Source organism: Emydura macquarii, unplaced genomic scaffold (genome assembly GCF_026122565.2).
Source record: "Emydura macquarii macquarii isolate MOO-44397 ecotype Brisbane River unplaced genomic scaffold, CSIRO-AGI_Emac_v2 contig_212, whole genome shotgun sequence".
Taxonomy (NCBI): domain Eukaryota; kingdom Metazoa; phylum Chordata; order Testudines; family Chelidae; genus Emydura; species Emydura macquarii.
The window spans coordinates 9,915,460-9,939,569 of NW_027130349.1; the positions used below are offsets into that span (position 1 = coordinate 9,915,460).

At 39.2% G+C, this 24,110-nt stretch overlaps 1 protein-coding gene across 3 annotated transcripts in view; it reads left to right on the forward strand.

Moving 5' to 3' along the window:
- Positions 1–24,110, forward strand: part of ARHGAP28 (Rho GTPase activating protein 28) — a 93,038-nt gene that overhangs the window by 44,639 nt on the left and 24,289 nt on the right. For 2 of the 3 annotated variants that reach the window (XM_067547563.1, XM_067547582.1), the window contains exons 2-8: positions 1,747–1,949; positions 6,214–6,431; positions 12,584–12,671; positions 14,455–14,612; positions 18,248–18,413; positions 18,525–18,616; positions 20,200–20,277. In XM_067547563.1, coding sequence (XP_067403664.1) covers positions 1,747–1,949; positions 6,214–6,431; positions 12,584–12,671; positions 14,455–14,612; positions 18,248–18,413; positions 18,525–18,616; positions 20,200–20,277 — 1,003 coding nt within the window. The remainder of the gene's footprint in view (positions 1–1,746; positions 1,950–6,213; positions 6,432–12,583; positions 12,672–14,454; positions 14,613–18,247; positions 18,414–18,524; positions 18,617–20,199; positions 20,278–24,110) is intronic. The other variant, XM_067547573.1, reaches the window with a different exon arrangement.

A 24,110-nucleotide genomic window follows, 5' to 3' on the forward strand; every position in this document is an offset into this window, starting at 1 on the left:
TGATTTATGTTCTGTATTAACTTTTAGAACAGCAGATCAGAAACATTACTAGTTGTATCCATTTGGCTAACGAAATGCCTCCCCCTCCACAGTTAAAGAATTGAGCTTACTCAGATTGGCTATGGTGTGTTTTGTTTTAATAACTAAAACTTTATTAGGGCCCTCTGTGAACTATTACCACATGGCATTTAAAGACTCTGGGATTTATTTACATTTTTTTGTTTCTTGCCAATGCATGAGGGCGGAGGGTGGAAGGGTGAATATGGAAATAACAAGGATAACAGTTTCTACGCAGAGGCATACGATTATTTCACTGGTGATTCAGTCATCTGAAGCCAATTGAGATGCTCTGGTCTCTCCAGTGGGCAAGCTTCATGGAAATCACTCAACTAGCTTTAACCACTTTGATGTAATGAATTCCCCTTGTATTTTTGTGATTGTGCCTGGCTCTAATTAAAACAATAATGGTCAGAGTGTGTGTTTAAACCACTTGCAGTTCATGAGAAAATGTGTGGAAACACTGACTACAATTTTTCTCTTCCAAAAGAGCATTTATCAGAGTAATATTTTTGTTCTTCTGCTTTTTGGAAAGTATTTTCTTCACCCATTTGAAAGCTTAAATTCCTTCTTTATCGTCCGACTAGTGGCAAATGGGCATGTTTGGCAAGCATACCATCTGTAATGTACATCCCATAATCAAAGAGAGACGTGACAGCAGCTTTGCTTTGTCTTTTATAAGCACTGATAATGTCCACAGCTGGAATTTGTCGTTCCATTGTTTCCCACTGCCTAGAGCACAGCTACGGGCTGCAGCACTAATCGGCTTAGACCACCCAAATGATTAGGGAGTGCTCCAGCATTCTCAGAGAAACAGCCAGCACCTCAGCTTGGAACAACTACACAAGAGGAAAAGACTAAGTTAATTCTTTCTCATTAACTAATTTTGTTTATAAATCCACTATGAAAACAGTGATGGGAGGGGGACTAGTGAAAAGGGAAATACATTTGTATGGAGTGAGATGTCTTAAATAAGGGGTTGTTGGCAGGATGATGACACACTGAAAAGATAGAGACAGGGAAATTATATTTCTGTTCATTCAACTAGGTGAGGATTGGATGGTCCTGTGACAGAACCTTCTTCTCCAGTTCTTGCGACTCTTCTCCCTGCTAGTAGTATCCTCTCTCCAAATCCCATGGCACACTTAGTATAATTTATTGTGTGCATTACAGTCGTGCATAAAGGCCCAACCACGATCAGACACTCATGTATATAGTACACATACAACACAGTCTCTGCCTGGAAGAATTTACGAGCAAAATAGACCAGACAGAATTAAGCTGGAAGGGGAAATAGAAACACTAAGAAGTAAAAATAACTTGCTTAAGGTCACACAGAGGATCAGTAACAGAATTGGGAATAGAAGCCAGGTCTCCTGAGTCCCAGTCCAGTGCCAAATCCACTCCTAATAGTCAGCACTCCACAACCTTTTAAAAAAATATTTTATGAAATCAAAAAACAGTGACGACAAAGGGAATCCTGAGAGTGTGACTGAAACTACCAAATGAGAAAATTCAGAGTGAAGACTGCCATCATTCTGTCCTTCCCTTCCACCATTGTGTCCTTGCCCCCTCAAACAGAGTAAGTTGATGCATTGACTGTAGGCTCCATCTTTGTGTTAGAAGGCAGAACATCAGGAAAAAGTCAGAGATACAGTGTTTCCATTTTTAATTATTATCTTCTTCCAGAAAATCCCTTCCTCAGTGCCGAAGAATTAACAGGATGCTTTCCAATGAGTCCTTACATCCTCCCATGTTCAGCCGTTCCAATTCCCAGGCCTCCATGGATAGCACCTCAATGGAGGATTTCTGGTGTGAAGTGGAAAGTATCAAAGAGAGCAGTGAACAAGGACAAGAAGAACAAACACTATTAGAAGTCAAGACGGCTGATGGTGAGCATATGAATTCCAAATTTGTCCTCTCGTATTTTACTTTAACTAAATTCTTTCACTGACGCCCAGGCCTACTGACAGCAATTCCGGGCCCTGGGGCAGAACAGTCAATGGCCCCCTTAGAAAGGGATGGCCAAGGTCTCAGTGGGCTTCCACTAGAAGTTTTTGCTGATTTATTATGTACCATGCAGGTTCCCGGGCGGCTGAGGAGGTGGTATCTGCTACTCAGCTTCTTGGGTCCCTTGAACTCCCCAGGGAGATTATTGATGAACCTGGGAAGCTAAGTAGCAGATACCACTTCCTCAGCCACCCAGGAACCTGCATGGTGCATAATAAATAAGCTCAGCTCAGGAGAGTGGCAGGGACGCTGGGTTAAGGCAGGGTGTGGGAGAGAGGAGGATACGTATCTATCCTCCCATCCGCTCAGGCCCTTTTAAATTGCCAGGATCCTGGGCAATTGCCCCCTTGCCTCTCCCTGTCGATGGGCCTTCTGATGCCCTGATCTTCACTCCTCCCAACTCACAACATGGACATACTTAAAGTACAAATGGGCTTGAGCCACAAAGTGTGGACTGGAACTCTGATTTCTTTTAAAGTCAGAAGGATTCACAGCTGGAGGGTTGATTTGAGCCAACACATCCATAGTATTAATCAAGAATCGAAAATGTGCCAAAATAATACTGTGTCCATGGTAGCTCCATTACTGAATTTAACAGTCAACATAAAATAAATTCTTGATATAGATATGTAGAAAGATAGATTTACTCAATTTTGTGTTTTCAGGAATTTGGCACTCTGATTTCTGGAGCAGATTTTTCTCATTTGATCTTATCCGTGTTTCATTAAGAGATAGGAAATAAGTGAAGTGGTGTAACTAAGATAGCAATATAAACAAAACTTCATCCCAAACATGAAACAAACCAAAACTGAATCTATTTGAGGGCTAGAAACAGTTCAATTAATCTTTTTGGGGGTTTCCTTTAATTTCTTGTGCTTCTCCTCTTCCTTGTTTTAGCTAGCACCTAAAGAGGAAGTTGTGCAACATCCAGAAAAAAGGGTTTCTTTAAACATTTTCAATCTGGTTATCATTTGGATGTATTATTGTGAGGGCCTGTTTTTGTGAGACTTCCAAAATTATATCTAAACAAAAGAGAGATTATTTGGATCTGTTTTTCTGGATATTCATGTCATCCAAACTTCAAAACTTTTTGAAATTCCCCCATCACTAATATGAACCATACTGAATGTGTTACCACTTTGCTCTGCCATCTCAAAAATAAATTGTCTGTTTTTTTCCCTAATATATTTGGAAATTGAAATTTGAGATGGGGCGTGTTTGATATTCTACATGTCTGTTTATTATTACACAGGTGTGTTACAATTCAAAAGCAAACTGCAATTCTGCAGGTCAGTAGCCTGACCTGACATAACATCTAGGGTTATATTTTAAAAGCAGTATACTATGTTCTTTCAATGCCACTCTTATTGAGAATTAGAATGTTACTGGCTTACCACCACATTCAATGCAATTAAATTGTACTCTTTAGGTACTTGAACCTTTGTGGAGTCTAGGCAATATCTGAGTTCTTTCCAATTATCTTCATTCTCAGAAACATCACAATATGCTGCTGTTAACTGAAAAGTTCACAACTACTTTAATATTTGTCTGATTACGTTCCTGTCTCATTGATTTTTATGTCTCCTCTGCTCTGAATTAAAAAAGAGATTGAAACGTAAAATTTCTACACTGCACTTACCTCCATGTATCTTGAATATTGTTGCTTTCAGAAACACAGTCAGTGAGGAAGTGCTCATTTTAACTATTGAGAATTAGGAAAATATTTTATATTGGGCAAAGAGTCTTTGGAATATTCAGTAATAATTATAAGTCAAATGTAAATAATACCATACTATTTACTAATGATCAAAACACAAGAAAAACAATGTGAAAATCTGTTAAAAAGAATTAAAATATTTTGATACATCTTTGAGGAAAATGGTGAAGGAAGAGAAACAGATTGTTTGAGGAGGACGTGAAGGGGAAATAGCGCCCAATGTAGATGATATTATGAGACAAAATAATTCTTCACGCATGATCATGTGTTTTCAGAAAGTTCAGAGAACTTTCATACCATTGACATTAGTAACCAAAGGCAAGAGAATTATCTTGAGAGATGAAGGAGTGAAGAAGTGGCACGTTAGTGACATCACAGAGACCTGATGTCACAGAGGTCTGATGTCACAATAGCCTCACCAACTGGTAGAGGGAGGCTCCTGGCTGCAGGTTTGTCATCCCATCAGTAATAAAGTGTGAGGTATTTAGACATATGGCTGTATGCCATGGAATTGGAAAGCATAGAATCATTGGAGGCACCAACATGCAGGTTCTTTGCATTTTTGAGAACTGGGGTTGCTGCTATAGATTAATTTCAGGGCTGCAGCGTGAGCTAAGCAGAGGCACTTGGGCAAAGCTGATTCTTATGAGTGACATGAGAATTTAGGAACAGCTGAAATGGCCTGAATAACCTTGGAAGGAACCTCCCTTCCCTAATACTCTCTGAAAGAAGAAGGGAGTTGCACATTGAGGAGTCTGTCTCCCTATAGTATTTGTCCAGCTCCAATCATAGTACCTAGACACTGTTTTCTAAGTAGAAAGCAGAGGATTATACTGGGTGAAAATAACTTTAAAACAAAACCAAAAATGGGCACTAGTCCCTAACAAAGTCTATTTATCTAAAACATATTATAAAATTATTTTGAATAATTTTATGCAGTAACTGCTTCTATAAAAGTTTCACTCCTGTTCTATCATCCTTTGGTTTTGTCATTCTTCTTAGCTGTTATTTGTAAGTGCTACAACTAGAGCTGGACAAATGGTGAGGAAAACTATACCCAAACCTTTTGGAGACATCTGAGCAGAATGTCTTTTTGACCATGTTCACACCCCCATTTTACTATTTTTCCTTGAGCACGGTGAAAGTCAACCTTCGTTGACAAACATTTTTTTTTGAAAGAACATTTTAAGTCCAGAGCCAAGATGAATTTAATCATGAATTTAATCACAACAGGAGAGTGTTGTGTATTTTTTGTCCCGGCTAGCTTGCCGTAGCTTGTATTTTGTGTCCTGCCTACCTTGTTGCCATAGCAACAGAGCTAGACTATTATGGGATAGTGCAGCCTGTTCTGGCTGGTCTTAGAGTAGTTGAATAAAATCCTGTCTCTATGTGTTTACAACTCTCTGTGTTCCTGTCTGCTGGTTTCTCTCTGAGTACAAGTAACTTTCAATGAGCCAAACATAACAGAGAGGATGTAGATGGAGCAGCAATGTATGCAGATGAAAATAGAGACTATCAAAAAGAGGAGTGAGAGCAGCACGAGAATCATCAGCTCCAAACACAGGCAGGAGGAAAAAAAGCAGCCATTAGTCCTGTTGTGAAAGTAAGCTGTTGCACCAGATACAGCGACTGAATCAATAAAGTGGTCACATTGCCATACACACAGAGCAGGGAGATTGTTAGGTATGTTTCTGGAGGCTTGTGAAAAGGTAAGCAAGTTAAGCAACAAGGTTAATGGCGCTTATGTAAACCCTAGCAATTTAATTGTCTTTCTGTGCCTCTAACTGCCAAAGTGCAGTAAATTGTATCTATCCATCTGTGTAGGTTCTGGTAGCATCAGGAAGGAAAATCAGAGCACATGTGGGAACTGCAAGTGTGCTATTAAGAAAATAATATGTTCAGAAAGAGTTCATTGGCTAGCTCTTCTGCCTTGAAAGAGAAAATTAATCCATTTCCTCTTTGGCATATTTGTTTGTGTTACCTGTCTCATCTGGAATAGCCTGTGCAGTACTGGTCACCCCATCTCAAAAGGATATTATGAAACTAGAGGGAATTATTGCCAGCCTTCTTTTGTCAAATGGCATAATCCATACAGGACATATATGGTACTGAAAAGGGTTTCATTCATCTTCTTTTATGAGGGCTAATGTTTAGTGGATTTTCTAGGCAGTCCACTATGCTATCTTCTTCACGATGCTGTTATTTTGCACCTCAGTGGGCTTGAATTATCACTCTTCTGCTCTTCTTCTTCTAAACATCTTCTGTGCAGACAGCCAAACGGGATTGTTTTCTAGATTGACCATATGTTCACATAACTACATTTACTTACTCTTGTGGCCTGAGAAAGCACAGTTGGTTTAGACTCCATTTCCAATCTATCTCCCTACCCGCCCCAAACAAGGCATGTTAACAGTCTCACTCCTTCACAGAGGGGGAACTTGAAGCTGAATGGCTGCAAGAAGTGGGCCTATCTACGTTGGTTTCGGGGACTGAAGAGGAGGATGGGCAAGCCCTGCTGTCCACACTGACCCGCACACAAGCTGCCGCAGTACAACGAAGGTACAACACCTACACTCAGACTATGAGGAAGAAGAACAAACACACTGTCAGGGATGTGCGAGACATCTTTGGAGTTAATGATGCTTCTGTAAGTAGCAAATACTTGGTAATGGAAGGTTTTGAACTTTATTCTTATTTGTATTGCTATCATATATAAATGCCTCAACCAGGGATCCCACTGTGCTAGTTATTGTAGAAGTAGTAAATGGCGGTTCCTGCCCCAAAGAGCTAAGTCCGGGACTTTTTGATGCCATATAAGCAAATGTACTTCCTTTTAAAAGGAACAATAAAACCAGCTAAAATATTTTGGTGCAAAGTTTTGCAACTAATCTATAATGTAATGCAGTGTCCCTTGCCAACCTCCATTCTGCAATCCACTATCAAGACTAACATTTACTCCCTTATTTTTTGGATATCAGTGAGTTACTTTTGGCAGTTGTGCAAATTTTTGCTGGCTTCTGAGGACCCATTCTATTTACTCAGCAATCTTAGCAGTGAAGTAAAACCTGTGTAGTGAAGCAATTGGAGGCAAGTATGCATAAGCAGTTAAACACCTGCAGCCATCTTTGCGATTGTTTCATTGGCAACCTTGTTTCACTAATAAAATAAATAAAAGCCCATTTATTATTTATTTGTTCAAGAATGAACATTTCTTCAGTAGGCTGCCATCCACTTGTCCCTGATGACAGATATAGAATCACCATTGCTTATCCACATGCATTGTATTTACATGAATTTAGTTGATCATGTGCCCTAAGTCCACATACTAAAAGATCAAAAGCAGCATGCATGAATTTAAATGAGTAATTCCTATTGTCCTTAATGGGGGTCATAGCTAAACTGCCAAGCCCTGCTTTAAAAATGTATAGTGAAGCTTATAATGCTGAAAAGTAGTGAGAAACGGCCTTTTTCCATGAAATTATTCAGTCCTTTCTCGTTTGTTTTTTTCCTCCAGAAGGTCCATGCTCTGCACTAATAACCTGTAAAAGTCCATTAAAAAGACAAAGCACAGCTGCTTCATGTTAAACTAGGAGTTCAAAAGTAAAACATCTGGAGAATTAGTTTAATGGTCTCGGTCTCCAATTTAAAATAGCTAGCCTCCCTGGAACCATAAGTTCATACCCCAGCAAGATTGACAGAGCACCACATCTTACAAGTACCATGATTTTCTGTGGGTAGAGTTTCTTGGTTAGGATTCCAAAATCCCAACTACTTTGCACAGACATTAAAGATCTTATGGCAAGTTTTGTAACATTAGGTGTTTTCCTTAGGCCAAATATCTATGGCCTGTCTTAAAACTTGGGGCATCTTGTCACTTTTCCCCATGAGATACTGGTATATTAGTCACCCTATGAAAGTTATTAGATACAATATGTATGGCAGAATGTGTAGTTTCTGAAGCAAGATGAAGTTTAATTACTTTAATAAAAAGCAGTCACCAGAAAAAAAAACTAGTTATTTTTGTTGCACAGGGTATTGATGACCTTTTGTTGATCTGCTGGTCTTTTTCTTGTGTCTCACTAAAGAAGTGGAAGTTCCAGAGTTGTACTACAGGCATGCCCTTCAAGTTTGCATTTTACAAGTAACTTTTTTAAAAATTCAGCCCATCTAATTGCCCTGCATTGTGGAAGTCTAATATAAGATTTTAAAAGTAACTGTTACGGCAGTCTTAGGACTTCTCATTCCTTCTTCCTCTGAAATTGTTCAGTTCTGCAAAGTACTACCTGAACTGCTAAACACTTAGTGCAATCACAGCCATATTTTACACAGTCACCTCTGTTAGTTAAAGAGATTATAGGGGAGAATTCTAAAGGCACAAGGACAGCCAGGCACCAAACTCCCCTTGAAAGTCCGTGTGAGTTGGGCTCTCAGTTGTTTCTATGTGACATTGAAAATCTCCCCCTACATGACTAGCTGCTATGGGAGTGTGAAAGACTCTCTTATTTATCACCTCTCTGGTGATTAGTAGAAATGTAGGGAATGCTGACAGTTTAGTCCACAATGACTGATGTACCTTGGCTGCATCACTGGTACCATATAAATCATCCTTTCTCCAAGTGTTTGTGTACTAGTCTGAAATGCCAGGCAGTAGTTTTAATCACCTTAGCCTACTTCTTTGTTACAAAACTAATTATTCAAATGACAGGTGCCATGGAAAGAGTTAGTCTCTCCACATTATACTTTCTGTAACCCTCTACATTAAAAGAAGAGGTGCAGTCTTCATCTAGTCCCCTAGGCATTGTAAACACTACAGCTGCCCAGAGGAGAGGGATATAGGATGGATTACTATCTTCTGCTAGTAATGATGAGGAAAAGGGTGATTAAACCACAAGAGCCACCCAAGGTGAGATTTCTTTTTATGAGTGTGACTCATTTAGCTTTGCCCAGTGGCAAGAGAAGAAGAAGACAAATTGTTAGCATTTAGGCTGCATGAATAGTTATCACCTGTAGAAGAAAAATTGTCTTCCCTGCTTTTTTGCTTCCCCCCTCCTCCTCCCCATATACCCCAACCCTCCAAAAGAGCATTCTGCCTTTCTTTTTCAATTTTAATTACTTCGCTGTCAGCGAGCAGGGACAACAGGAGAAAAAAGCATCCTGGGCAAATTAACAGGTTTAGTGACGTTTTCTACACTGCATAGAGAAGGAAAAACGGCGTTTCTAGACTCATCTGAAACCTATTGCCTCAGTCTCTTGCATAATGAATTGGAGCTCTTAACATCAGGTTCACCTCTGATCACAATCAGGCACCAGGCTGGATTGTGACTGGTCCCGAGGTGGGTGCACCAGAAGAGAAGCCACAATTACAGATACTTCACTCTACAGAGCACAGGACTGCTCCCAAAGGAGCACAAACCACCCCACAGTTAAAGGTGAGAAAGCAGGACTAGCACAGTCCTGTTCTGCCTCTGTCCCGGCCAGAAGAGCTAGCCTGGCTCAGAAATGGGAAACATGTTACATCCTTCTAGAGCAGTGTTTCTCAACCTGGGGGTTTAGAGGGGTCGCAAGTGCAGAGCTGGTATTGGGGGTGGCAAGAAAGGCAATTGCCTGGAGCCACAGGGGCGCCATGAAACTAAGTCACATGCCTCAGCTCCGTGGGGGTGGGACTCAGGCTTCAGGGGTACAGTAGTTTGGAAAGGTTAAGAACCACTGTTCTAGAGCAAGGTGCAATGGGTGCGTCATCCAGGAGCTCCCTGGAGCTTCAAGGAGGATTGTGCTTCCTTGAAGTGATCTCACCCAGAGCACCCCCTGGATGACACAACTCTGTCCCGCCACTAAAAGAGAGCTATGCACATCAGGCACAACTGAGGCCATAATATACACTGCTTAAATGCTATGGCACATCAGTCACTAAGGCTGGATTTTCCTGGGTGTTAAACACCCAAAGCTTCCATTAAGGTCTAAAGGAGCTGCAAGTGCTCAACAGATCTGAAAACCAGGCAGTTTGGTGCCTGGTGCAACCTATCGGTGAAGTCCAAAATTGAGGGAGGGGCAGATTACTTAATACATTTTAGGGACCATATTGAGCTCCATACTTATGAAGGACCTGACCTTTGATCCAGTAAACTTTGATCCAGTTTGATCAAACTCTTGATTTTCAGGGGAGTTTTGCTCAGTTTACTGCATGCAGGACCAGGCCCCAATTTAAAAAAAATAAATCAATCACTAACTAAACTAGAGGCATTTGCATGAAAAGATATTTGCACTTACAATGCTTGAAACTATGAATCTATCAAAAAAGCAAAGGCAAGTAGCATCCTGAACAGAACTTTAACACTAACGTCTCTTTAGTCCTTACGTCTCTTGATTGCAGAGCTGACATTAAAATTTTGCCTTTGTGATGCTCTGATGATTTGTTTTTACATCCTCTGTGTAGTGGAAAGCCTTTAAAGGAAATGAACATTTCCATCTCCACCTTTTTCGTGCTATTCAGATTTCCTCTTCCTGGGCACAATAGTGCAAGTAAACACTGGAGGCATTTTGAGCATCCGTAATTATTTGAGTTCCATCTGATGAACAACTGTAGGTCCAGAATCAGGACACCTAAACTGAATCAAATTCTGCCTTCACTGGAACCGCATCCAAGTCAATGGTATTGCACAGATGTAACTGGAGGCAGAATTTGGCCCACTAGTTAGCACATTTACTGGAAAATGAGCTTTCTAATTTTTTTAACCTTTTGTTTGTAAGGGACACTATCAATATATAAAAATCATAACAAAAATGGGCAAGGGTCTCTGTCCCAATCTGCTCCCTTTTTGTTGCTCAAGTGGTACAATAGGCAGAAACCTCCTGTAAATCCCCTGTCGAGATACCCCTGTCATGGTGGAGTCCCCAGCTCACATGGAGCCTTTGGAGGTGGCTCCTACAGGTCCCTCCCTTTATTGGTGGGGAGGCAAGAGGCCAGAATGGATACACTTTAGTTAATCCCAGCATTGTTTATAGGGCACTATAGTCAGCTGACACATATTAGAGCATCTTGCAGGCTGCTTTAACCTACACTGCGGTTGAGGCAAAGAGTAATTGAGCCATAACTGAATCCAAAACAATTTGCCTCTCCGTACCTGTATGCCCAGCAGAAACTGGACGCAGCAGACAGTGTGCCTTCTTAGCTTTCCCTGTGTTATTTATAATGTCTTATGTTATCAAGACAAGAAGGATTTTACAAATCTAATTCATGTTCACCATTTCTCTTTTTTGCCTACCTTTTGCATGTCACACAGCTTGGACAGCTTGTCAGAAAACTTTTCTCTTAATACTGGGCTTTTCAAAATCATAAAATCATGCTACCGGTTTTCATTTTTTTTATTACACAGCCTTTGCCTTTTAATGGCTTATGTTCAAACCTTGTGACTCAAATCCTGTTTGCTATCAGGTTGGTAGCCTACTAAATGGACTATCTCAGGAGAGATTTTATTCATCTTACATTTGACTTTGTTATCCAAATAACTCAAAGGATAAGATTGTATAAAACAACTGCAACATTATTTCAGTCTTCCAATTGGAAGATCTGCCTTCCTTTTAAATATCTGTCACTTTATATCAGCCTGAGTACTGCTCCTATGCATTGACTTCAAACTGGGAAGACAATGTTTTCTGCCTCCAGGGAAGACATCACCTCATGTTGATAAATGGTTTATTTAGCTGTCTAAAGAGCAGCATTAATAGGTTCAGCAGGGTTCCCATCAGCACCCCTCCACTGGAAAGATGATGGCTGTGATGCTGAGCCTCAAGGAACTGGGGAGCATGGAAAATCAGGGGTATGGGAGAAATAACACCATTCTAAAGGCTCCCAGCCGGATATGGAGAACAGCACAAGGAAAATAACAAAGGTTTTAGGCAATATAGCTGATTTCACCGAGTACCCTTCTAATTGTTCTTAATACTTCTGCCCTTTCTTCATCCTTGCACACGCCGTCCTGCTCCAGATTCTCCACAGGATCCATTCCAAAGCTGCTGATCTCAAGGGCAAATTCAGCACACAAAAATGTGTCAAGTTACCCTTTGACCTTCGACCACTGTTTTCAACTCTCTCTCACACACACACACACACACACACACACACCGTTTTTACATGATACAAAACAATTTTCTGTGCAAAAACAAACAAAACTAAACAATAGGAAAGAAATTTAAAAAAAATTTTTTTGTTTGCAGCTCTCTGATAAAGAACCCATGTTACTCATGTAACCCCTGTTTCCACAGAGTGTAGCCTAGGGATGAGAAATGTTGAAGTGTGTTTCCAGCTGGTTTTGGCCATCCATTTATTACTTGTTAAAGTTCCAATCCTGCAGGGTACTGAATGCCCTCAATTCCTGCAGACCCTCAGTGGGAGTTGAATGTGTTCAGCACTTTTCAGGAGGTGCCGAGCACCTTGCAGGATGTGACCACAGTGATTAAAAGCAAGATGAATTACAAATTGATAAGAACCTTTAACTTGCGGCAGTTACATGAAGCAATTTCATTAGTTAATTTCAGTCATTACATAGGGCAGAACTCATTAGCTGTGTAGAGCTGCAGCAATACTCACTGACCTCAACATGATCCACATCTACAGCCTGAAGAAGATTAACTGCACAGGCTGGGTAATGAAAATCTCTCCCTGGCAAATCAGAATGGATTGTTTAAACTTAGTGACAAAAACACAAGATGTGATTGAGACGCTGTTGATTGAGTTGTAGAAGTTTCTGTCCACATGCATTTATTTTCATTGCAGTCTGATTATTTTTCCTTGCCCATCAGCCCACATATGAGACAGCTCCAGTGTCACAAGTTCCTTCTAATGGTATCCAGCTTCCAGGACAGAAGCCAGTTTGGAAATCCGTGAGCTGTGAGTATGCCAAACTGTAACAAATATTCACTTGATCATAGAAACGAGAGATAGAAAGTACCATTTGGGGTCATCTGGTTAATCTGGTGTTTTATATTTTGAGACACTTTTCCTTCAAGATTATTACTATTATTAATAAACCTTTATATCATGGTAGTGCTCACAGTCCCCATTTTGAATTGGGGCCCTGTTATGCTGGACACTTTACAAACATAGATCCCTGCCCTAGAAGCCGTGCAACCTAAATGACACAAACAGAAGAAAGGTTGGGAGTGGGGATATAAGATACAAGCAAATGAATATGGTGCTGCATTTGTGCAACTTTTGTAGTTCCATATTTTGTTTTTGTCTTATTAGATATTGGCAAATCGTTAAAAAGGAAATTTTGAATGAATTTTTCCTTAATAATTTCTCTCTAGTCCCAAAAACTCATTATTTTTTCTAGTTTATATCATAATATCCTAGTCTACTATGTTTATGCCCATTTGGCTATTCCTTAAATAGTTGCCCCAGCCTGAGCTTGGTAGCACTAATGAAAATGATTGCTCTGCTCAAATTAGCAACTACATTACTGTCGACATTGTTCTAAACTAATATCAACCTTAGTATCTCTCTAATCTATGGCCCAGTCTGCACTATAGTTCAAAATAGGTAAGCATATTGCTGGGACCTACAGCCATAACATTGTTTTGTAAATAACGTAACAGCTAGCTTTGTCTATGCTGTAACTGTATTGCAAGGATTTTGAACTCCCAATATTGCCAACCCCAAGTGTTCAAAAATCATGAGTCAGGCCCCCTATAATCATAAATTTGGCTTTAAAATCATAAGATTTAAATAATGATAATAATATATTTGGGGCTCACTTTATTCTTCTTCTCATTTCTAAGCCTTTAGGGTGCACTTGGGTCATATTTCTAAGCTTCCACTGCAACCATGAAGGCTAAAAACTTACCTTTTATTTTAAGCTGAGATTCTTACCTAATTCCACAAATCCAGGAGCTGGGACTTTAAGTATCACTAGACTCATGATAAAATCATGAAAGTTGGCAACACTTTGGCTAGTACACTTTGAAGTTTCTGGCGATAGGGCATTTCCCTAGTAGAAATTTCCATCTTATACCTGCTAATTCCAGTGGACAACTAATTTCTATAACAGAGCAATAGGTCATCTTGTCTTTTGGTTCCTAGATTCTATTAGAAATTTCACTAGGGCTGTCATGGCTTTGCAAACCAGACTGTAGCATGCTGAGCCCTGTCTACACAGGTTGTGCCTGCACTTTATTTTTTATGCACCAAAAGCAGCAACGGTGAGAAATTGCAAGAAAAAATAACAGTGTAGACTAGGCAACAGTGACCAGAGAAACTGTGTTAGCAGCACTTTTATAGCAATAATATTTTTTTTTAAAAAAAAAGATTGTTCAATGGACAAATGCAGAAATAGCTTCCCTAGTCAGGATAGACAAGATCATTATGCACAAATGTGATGATGATGATTCTTCTACTGATAAACAGAAAATTACAGTTTAATCACCTTCTGCACAAAAATCAACAGCAAATAAATCTAAAATAAAAATAGGACTTTGATTTCAGAAAGTACAAGAGGGCTTATTTCCTCCAGAAAAAACAGGAACATGCATTATTGTTATGCTGAAATTCCTCTTTGAAGCTCTCCCCTTAACACTTCCACAGGCTTTTTGTTTTGTTTGCCATTTTTTTTAATGTCTCTGCATTGAACACAAACAAACCTTCGGTATTCATATATAGTCTTCCTTGTTTTCAGCTAATGGCTGTCTAGACTATGGACTAGATAAAGACAGCCCATCAGTAACAGAAGAGCTATCCTATGAGGTTTCTTTCTCAGAATCCATTACAGTGGTCCCAAAAAACAGAGAACGGCAGAACAAACAGAAATTCAAAAAGGATGATTCTGCTTTGCCTGTAAGTTTAAACCCCTCATGTTGACTCAATAGTTCTTCTTTACGCCATTCATTTCCTGCTTTATTTCCCACAGCACAGTGAAGTCCCTTAAGATATATTGGATTTTCTTCAATATATGTGTGTTAATACTTTATATATTTGTTAAAGCTTCCTGCTGTGCTTGTTGGTGGCCCACCACACAGCATTCCCAGTGAGATACCAAAGGTGAAGTGTGTGTTTAGTCATAGACACATCTTATATACAACACATGTAACCCAATATTTAAAAATTGTATTGCATTGTGTCACCTACCCATAAACTTTTCACAGTTACTGGCACTGACAGTGGCAGTCCTCCTCTATCATTTGGACTCCTCCCTTCTCCTTATTATAAACATTCAGATTCTCTATATTTCTCGACATGGATTTTAGATTTCTGTGCCTGAGATCTGCTAGACTCAGACATGGGATGAAGAGTCACCCTTGGTTCTGTTCGTTAGTATCACGGATTGTCTCAGATTAGTATTTGGCACAGGTACAACATAGGAGACACCAGATCAGTAGTCAGGGATAGAAGAATATTCTATTGTCCAGCCAGGTATGCACAGTGTGGTCTATCAGTTGGATGGCATTCTCCCTCAAAGCCAGCTGGCAATTTATGGATTCCATCAGCTTCCAAGGGTTCACCATTAAAACAGGTCCATCATCTTGAGAGGAAATATGTGCTCTGACCTCCAAACTGGAGGACTTCATGATCCGTCTGTGACAAGGATGTAATCTTAAACGCTAGCTTCAGACTTTAGACAGACATATGAGTTAAGCCATTCTGATCCAGAATAGTTGTCGTCTGCATGGACACTGAATTGACCAAGAACAATCAGTTTGTGCGTGTCTACCACCACCAATGGAGAAGACCTCAGGAACCTCAACTAGAGTTTCCATGTTGCAGTGGGGTAATATGTATCAAGTAGATTACAAATGACATGGAGTGCCGACTACTTTAGCCTATCTGATTGCTGTGTGGTGATAATAATTTGGGGGATCAAATTGTCTCCCTATTTAGTATGGTCCTGGCACATTGAACATTCCTCCTTGCTCCTGTTAATAGAATACCTCTAACCTTCCCCTAAACCTCACCATAACAATCCACTCCCAATGCTAGAGATGTTACCTATCCCGCACACTCTTCCAACCATAAATATCCAACTTCCTAACTGGCATGGCAGAGCAATCTGGGACAAATAGTGTACAGCAGGTGGATACACAACAGAATAATTTCAGAGAAGTTCACAAATGTGTTTGAAGAGGACCATTTTGATTGCAAAACTGTGGGTTTTGAGGATAACATGTAGTGTCTGCACACACACACACATAGAACTAAGCAGCCCTGGGAGAAATTTTGCCTCCTTAAGTACAATCTCTTCCAATGCTCCCCAAGGGATGATACACCTCCACGCCACTCCTACACAGAGCTATGTTCAAATTGCACAATCTGGAAACTCTGGAAACATAATAAATGGAAAGTAATCATAGATGTTGGAGAAGTAAAAACCTATTAGCACATCGAGTTCATCCAAATACAGTACCTAATCCCCCATGCAGAAGATGTGTCAGATAGTAAACTGATGCAACATATTATTTTGAGCCAAATGCCAGGAATCTAATTTCTAAAACCCACAGAGCTTAAGTAAATTCAAAGTTTATCCCAACTTTAATACTGTATATTTTTCTTACTCTGTGGTTTGCTCTGCTCTATGCCATAAATTCCCAGTGCCATTCTTACAAAGAGACACAACCCCAAACCTAATGTTAAGACTACATCACATCAAAACACCTCTAGGAGACAACAGTCCACCATGGAAAATCATTGTAGTGTTTTTTTAATTAGTTTTTCTTGGTCCCTCCTAATGCGGCCTACAAAGAGGCCTTCTCTTTCCCTATTTTCCCCCCCATGCCCCTTAAAATATGTACATTAAAAATCTTTTTCCCCCCCACATTTTCAGAATGATTTAATATGATCTGTTGGAGTTTTTTTTACCTGACGTAAACATTGCAAATAACGAGATTGCCTTTTGTTTCACACTTGAGATAGATCAGCTGTTTTACTTCGCTTTAATCATGTGTCATTACAAAATCTCTTATCATATCTTTATGAATGAAATAATACAAGCTTAGATTTTGATGTCATTTTCTATCCTTTCCAATCTTCCCAAGAAGATGATGGTGTCTTGCAGTGCTTCCTATTTCCCCTCTGTTTACGATCATCTCCTGCTTTAAAGAATACTGGGAATGGAGAGTTGAAGATCCTAGCCTCTGGAATTCACTTTCTCTGTGGTCTATCAGAGCTTTGTCTTCTGTTGCCTTTAGAGCACAATGCAAGATGTATCATTTATGTTTGCCTTTTCCTTGAATATTGATTCTCTGTTTGATGGCTTTTATTGAGAGATGAGTTAAAATTAGGGCATTGAATCTGAATCCATTTTAATTAAAAGAGAGGGTTGTACTCACATCCGTAGTTTCAACCCCACCCTAAAGATCTAGGTTGGATCCCCAAAGAATAGAGATGACTTGTAGCACTGTTTATTTATTAGGTGCTTATGACTATTAGTAACGGGTTTGAATTATGTAATGATGCCAAAGCTCCACAAAGCTATGCACAGGAAAAGTTTTTATAATAATGATGATAATGATAAAGATGTCAAAACATGTGAAAAAGCTTTTATTGGTTTTTTTCCCCCCAGTTTTAATGGCATGAATACCGTGGTGAAACATTGCATAGCCCGATGCAACAATATTCCTATTTTCATGTCCCAAAAATTGCAAAGTAGCATTCAGTTCATGTAAATGATCCATGGATTCTACTTTCATAAGTGTTCCTTGGCCTTTTAACATTTCAGTATCATATTACTCACCCTAAAGCAGTCCTGTATAATAAGTTGGAGTCACTGCCTGTGTAATGCCGGCAGATCCCAGTCATTGTCGGCCAGGATCAGACCTGGGACCTCTGGAGCTAAATGCATGAGCCATTACTACTGCATGAGATAAAAGACCTATCTCTTTTAGCCAGTGCTGTAGCAGGCTCATCAATCACTGGCTGGTCTAGGTGCCTCTAGAGGGGGACAGAGTGCGACACCAAGCTGACATGGGTTACACCTAGATGGCATTAAAAAATTAAGGCTTCTTGCTTCTGAGTAATGTGCTCAGATCACTAGACTACACTTCCTTCAAAGTACTCTCTGAATTTATATTATTATGCAAATAACACATAGAAGTGTGGCCGCTGTTTAACAGCACCAAGCAACGTTATGGAAGAAAGGAAAGTTTAGTCAGAATGTAGAGTAGGTAATTGTTGAAAATTGGAATATGTCCAGGACATAAAGGTGAACATCTCTGCTTTTGTGAAAATTGCCAAAAGGTCTGTAATTGAGCACAAAGGATCAGGCGTGTAGTTTTACATCTCAAATGAAAGTAGGTCATTAGCACAGTGGCCCTGACCACATGCAGGAGGAGCATGGGTTCACCTCTGACTCAGCTCACCTATCCAATCACCACAACATGTCTGCTTATAAAAAACTTCTTCACAAAGAGTAATTTTAAAAACTGAACATTTCTCAAACATTTTTAAAATAAAACCCTATTTACATATATTTATTGTAGAAATTTATTGTTCGGAAAACCCGATTTGGACTGACAGAGGTTGGAGACCTATCTCTTGAAGACATAAAGAAAATTCGCTATCTCTCTTTGATTGAACTAACAGCCTTCTATGATGCCTTGGGTATAGAATTAAAGAGGAACCGAACCGAAAGAACCAAAGGACGAGGTAAACATACAGTGTAGTTGGCTGACAAGTATCTTATGACTTGTAGTGCTTAGTAAGACACTGCTTATTCAGCTCACTTTCTCTCTTTCTTTTTACATCTTTTTAAAACAGAAAATGGTCTTTTTGGAGTCCCACTCACGGTACTGCTGGAAAACGACCAGAAGAAGGTTCCTGGAATAAAAGTTCCTCTCATCTTTCAAAAAGTGAGTAAAACAAAATCATGTGTGGCTTGAATTTTCATCATTAGCGTTGACACTCAAAGCAGACATCAGATAAAAGAAGACACAGACGTTAATGGCTTCAAGGTGTTTGCAATTTACTTCTGTCCATATGTTGTGATTTAAACATCTCATGAGACTTAGATAAAAAACACTGTTCTTGAATATCATGTGCATGCTGGGAGTTTATTTTCCAATTTGGGGAGTATATTTATAAAATATTGCACAGGAAATGTACAGAACCAACTGGATAGGATTCTGCTCCCATTTTTCATTTGACATATAGATCAATTAAAATGTTTTGTAGGGGGAGCATTTTACATGAATTCGAACTACAAAACTGTTGACTTATCTGACACTGGTGTCATCTGAATGAGGTTCATAGAGCCAAGGAAATTGTCATTCAACTGAATTAGTCTGAAGAAACAGTGACATCCAGTGGATGGCTCAGTTAGACACACATATGCACGTAAACGCACACACACACACACACACATTTATATGAACTTCCAGTTTTAAGATTAAATTCACAGTAAATACCTCCTGAAAGAAAACCAAGAACTAGTATCAATTAATTTAGATAGAGTTAATTTGCACATTTGTTATTAGTCTCGCATTGCCAGCAATCAATTTCACTTAATTCAGTTTCACTTTGGGAAGTTACGGAGTCTGATTAGAGTTATGCAAATAAGTGATTTTTTGTTAAATTGGCTGAAAAAAACCAAATCATTTTGTGCAAACAAAATATTTCAGTTCATAGAACCATAGAAGATTAGGGTTGGAAGGGAGTTCAGGAGGTCATCTAGTCCAACCCCCTGCTCAAAGTAGGACCAACCCCAACTAAATCATCCCAACCAGGGCTTTGTCAAACCACACAAAGCCCTGTCAAACCACACAGTTGACCTTAACCAACGTGTTTCATTTCAGTTTTGAGGATGTTTACATTTTAAAAAAAATAAAATTGAAGTAAAATTCAAAACAAAAAGTAATTTTGAATAAAAAAAATTCAAATGTTTCATCTGGAATATATCAAAACAAAATGTTTCATTTCTTTAGATTTTTTATGCCAAAACAATTTTGCAAATCTGACAAATTCATTACATGTTTTCATCAACCCAAAGCTGTATTTTTTTTGGTGAAAAAAATATTTATTTGAAAAAATTTGCCCAATTGTAGATCTGATAGCATGTTAGAGAAAGAGAAGTGTTAGTGATGGAGCTGGAAGAGGGCAATTAATAATACAAATCTAGAGACATATGAATAAATGCTACAAAATTAGTTTTTTCCCCACATTATTATTATTATTATTTATTATTAGACCTACAGTAGTGCCTAGAGTCCCAAGTCAGGGGACTTTTGTGCTAGGAGTTGTACAGACACATAGGAAAACATGGTCTCTTCGCTAAAGATTCACAGACTGAGGAATACAGAGAGCAAGTTCTGATTGATTTGTTGATATGGATACTGTATTTATAATTCTTGATGATAAATTACATCAAATGGTTTTTAGGGAAGGTAGGTTGCTAAAAGATAAATAGTATTTTTAAAATGCTGCTGTTGCATTTTAGCTGTTGCTCAAGCTTGAGGAAACGGGTTTAGAAACGGAAGGAATTCTTCGAGTTCCTGGATCTGCCTCAAGAGTTAAGGTACCTGTCTTTTCCCATTCTCCTTCTTGTAACCAGTTGATTCTGTACAAAGCAGCAAAGTTGGTATAGATAGACTGTCAGTCCCATTATTACCAGCAAAAGCAGCAGCTTGTCATTTGCTTCCTGAAACTAAGGACCGTAACTTTGCATGACCTAAAGTTTTATGTAGAGTACACATGGACTCAAAGTGCAGCTCTCCTATACTAAACCTGTGAGGTTTAGAACTTATCTGACCTCCATGTCACTCAGAACACCTTGATCTCACCTCTGTTGTTTTAACTTATTTCAGAAATACTGAATCATTAGACTGAGGTTATCAAATAATTTAAGCTAAAGATCTGATTCCACATAATTTTAAGCTTCTTGTAATATTCTTACCCTGCTGTCCTTTTTTGGGGGCTTTGGGGTCCCACATTTGGAACTGTGAGAAGTATATCCTGCTGCTCAGTTTGACAAAATGGAGTACTCCGTTTTCATAGCACATATGAGTAGAATTGGGCCCACTGGCTTGTGCATGTGACAGCCAGTGGCTTTAAATTTGCCCCCTTATATGTACTGTATTATTAGCAAATAGTCTATAATAATACAGGCCTTCCTGTAATGCTGATTGTAAATTAATACATCCATCTTATGGCATGAAAAGTGAGGTTTTGTCTGAGTGATGCAGCTGATGTCATGATATATGGAATCTCAGTTCATCTTAAACACGAGGCCGTTATTAAAGAAAGTATCAACAAACTAAAGACACAAACAGGCTTCCATATCGCTTAAGTTCTAGCTTTGTGTTCCTTGTTTACCAGAAGCCCCACCTGCCTGGAACTCTATACAGTACACAAAGACATCTTTCTAGTGGCTGAATAATATACTGCAAGTAACGTATCATTACAGGTGAGATGACTAAAAAAAGCAATGCTCAGTATCTCTGGCACTTAGAACATTAAATGAGAGAATAGGTCTATACCATAAAAAATATCTCCAGTAGCTGGTTTTCATCCACTTACAATGATTCCCCTTTGCCTGGCATTAATAACTAAATATCTTTGTATTTTTCTTTGGTTTATACATTTTAAGAGGATCCCTGCTCCCCTTGCTATAATGGAATATTCTATCCACAAGAAAAATAGCCTTCCTACCTAGAGTCTGTTCAGCTTGCCAGTACTGTAACATCTGCACAGGATAAAACAAGAGTGTTTTAGAATCTTGGAGAATCCTGAATGTTGATTAGCTGGTTAGGTCAAGTGATTAGTGATAGCTAATAAAATATCATGTGACAAGAGGAAGGATGTGTGAGAGACTTGTAGAATAATGACAAGCTTCTACGACACTTCCATATTGAACAGTTCATTTCACATTTAAAAAACAGGGGAGGAGTTTGCAGAATGTCAGATGTTTGCTGGATCTATGCAGGTGAGGGATGAGCCTTTCATAGGTATATAGGGAACCAGATGGGGGATCACGTTATTTACTTTGGATAGGGCCTTGCAAATTTATGTCTGAATATAAATAACGCCATAGTAGGGCTTGATCCCGCAAGGTACTAAACACTTTGTAGTGCTGAGCATCTCAACTCCCACTGATTTCATTAGGTGTTTATCACACTCAGCACCTTGCAGGATTGAGCCCCTAGCCAGGACAGAGACTCTCCAGCTTCCTAATTTGAATTTGTATCAATATAAATATTTTTTTATTCTTTCATTTTTTCTGTACATAATGTCTACTTTCTACAGGGCTTATGAGACCGGGCTGCTTTGTACCTTTTGTTAGTTAGCTTTTGTAGTCTGTGCACACTGTCTTGTTCTGCTATTCATGACCTGTGCCCAGAGAATCACTTTGTGCTGTGTGTTTCTGTGTATCCGACTTTCTATAGTGGGTAGTAAGTCAAACATCCACATGAACGATATCATGTGTTTTATTTGGGTTTTTTTTCATTTAAGTGTGTCCAACAAGTCAACCAGTAAGGGACATATGGAAAGATTTTCCTAAGCAGTTCCAGATTTCATCCTTCAAAGCCATCATACATTATTATGACACGAGGATTTGAAGCCTTTCCAACTTAACATTAGTTCTTGTTTTAAAAAATAAAAGGCATATGGACGTGATTAAAAAGTTACTTTTTTAAATAACGAAAAGTAGGAGAAATAAATACAAGTTTTCTTCTGTCTCTAAGATGTGTTGGTATGTAACAAAAGCTGGACCAAATGTCAAAATGTATGTTAAGATAGTTTCTTGAGAGCTCAGAATTAAAATACAAAAAAAACCCTCCAAACAAACAAAAAAGGCTGTTTAAAGAATATATTTCTAAAAACTAATTACACACAAATGAAGTGTATGTGTTGAAACTCTGCATTTCTTCTCTCAGTTTTCTCTGTTTCTGGGACTTTCCTCCATTCTTGAAATACTAAGCAGCAAAATCTTGAAAGCTGTTTCTCTTCCCTTGTGGTCTGCTCTATATTTCTCATTTAATCCAGGGTATTTAATCCAGGTATTTGAATGGATTAAGTGCAAGGGATGTGACTGTAAAGGAGGTTGAAATAGCAGAGAATGCAGCCCGTAAAATGTGCTAGAAAGAATGATATTGTAACACTATACACCAAATCCTGAATGACTTTATATTTCCTTTTGTGCTGACAGTTTCACATCGTTATATGTAATCGTATGGGATATGTAATTTCCTTCCATTGATGTGAGGCATGCTAAACACACTATTTATTTTTAACAATTCCTCTTTCTGAATATTTTCTTGCATATTGCTAATGCAGATTTGACAAAAACCATGATTAAAAGCCAGCATATGAGATATAAAGACAAAACCAGCCATGAAATATAGAGCCAAATCCTGCTCAAATAAACAGTCCCACTGAAATCAATGAGACTCTTTTGTTTGTGGTGTGCTTGCTGCTTGACTGAAGTATATCATGTGGTCTGTTTTTTGGGAAGACCATATGCTGATCCTAGTGGCCTGCTAGGCAAGGCTGAGAGCTTCTTAATGGGGCTTTAATCCCCAAGCCTTTAGCACCATCAGGTTCTCCCAGAGTAACCCGTTGGGGCTATTCTGGGAGGACCAGGATTTAAAAAGCCCACTCCTAAGTGACCAGAGGAGCTAGTGAATAGGGCAGCTAACTGGGGAGTTTTGTTAGGGAGTTTAGTGGGGGGATAGATACATCTTATTAACATTCTGTAAACTAAAGACAATAACCACCATCACCCCTGGTAAAAAACAAACAAGAATAAAAGAAAGAGCTGCAGGGGTAAAAAGAGAATGAAGGCAGAAGTCCAGCAACAGAGTGTGGGCATCCAGTTTATTGCACTGAATGCAACATGTCTGATTACCTGCTCTGTGGGTGGGTGGCATATGTGTGCATTCAGTGCAAGGAGATTCTGGCCTTCAAAGACCACATACGGACTTTGGAGACCAGGGTGGTTGAACTGGAGGAGCTAAAGGAGACAGAGAGATACATAGATGAGACTTTCCAGGACACAGTAGAACAGTCCCATCCCTGGTATGACAGCCTCTGTATTGTTGAGGAGGATGAAAATCTCAGGGAAGGAGAACATCAAACTGGAGTAGAGGGAAATGATCCCATAGTTGGGACCCTCCTTCCAGATGATGTCATGATATCCTCTTGCACTGAGTATATCTCTCTGAGGGAGGGAACTCCAGTTATTAGGAAAAGACAGATAATACTAATGGGGAACTCAATCATTAGAAACATAGATAGCTGGGTTTGTGATGACCAGGAGACTCATGGTGACTTGCCTGTCAGGTGCTACGGTTGTGGATTTCTCGAGAAATCTAGACAGACTTATGTGTAGTGCTGAGGAGGAGCTGGTGG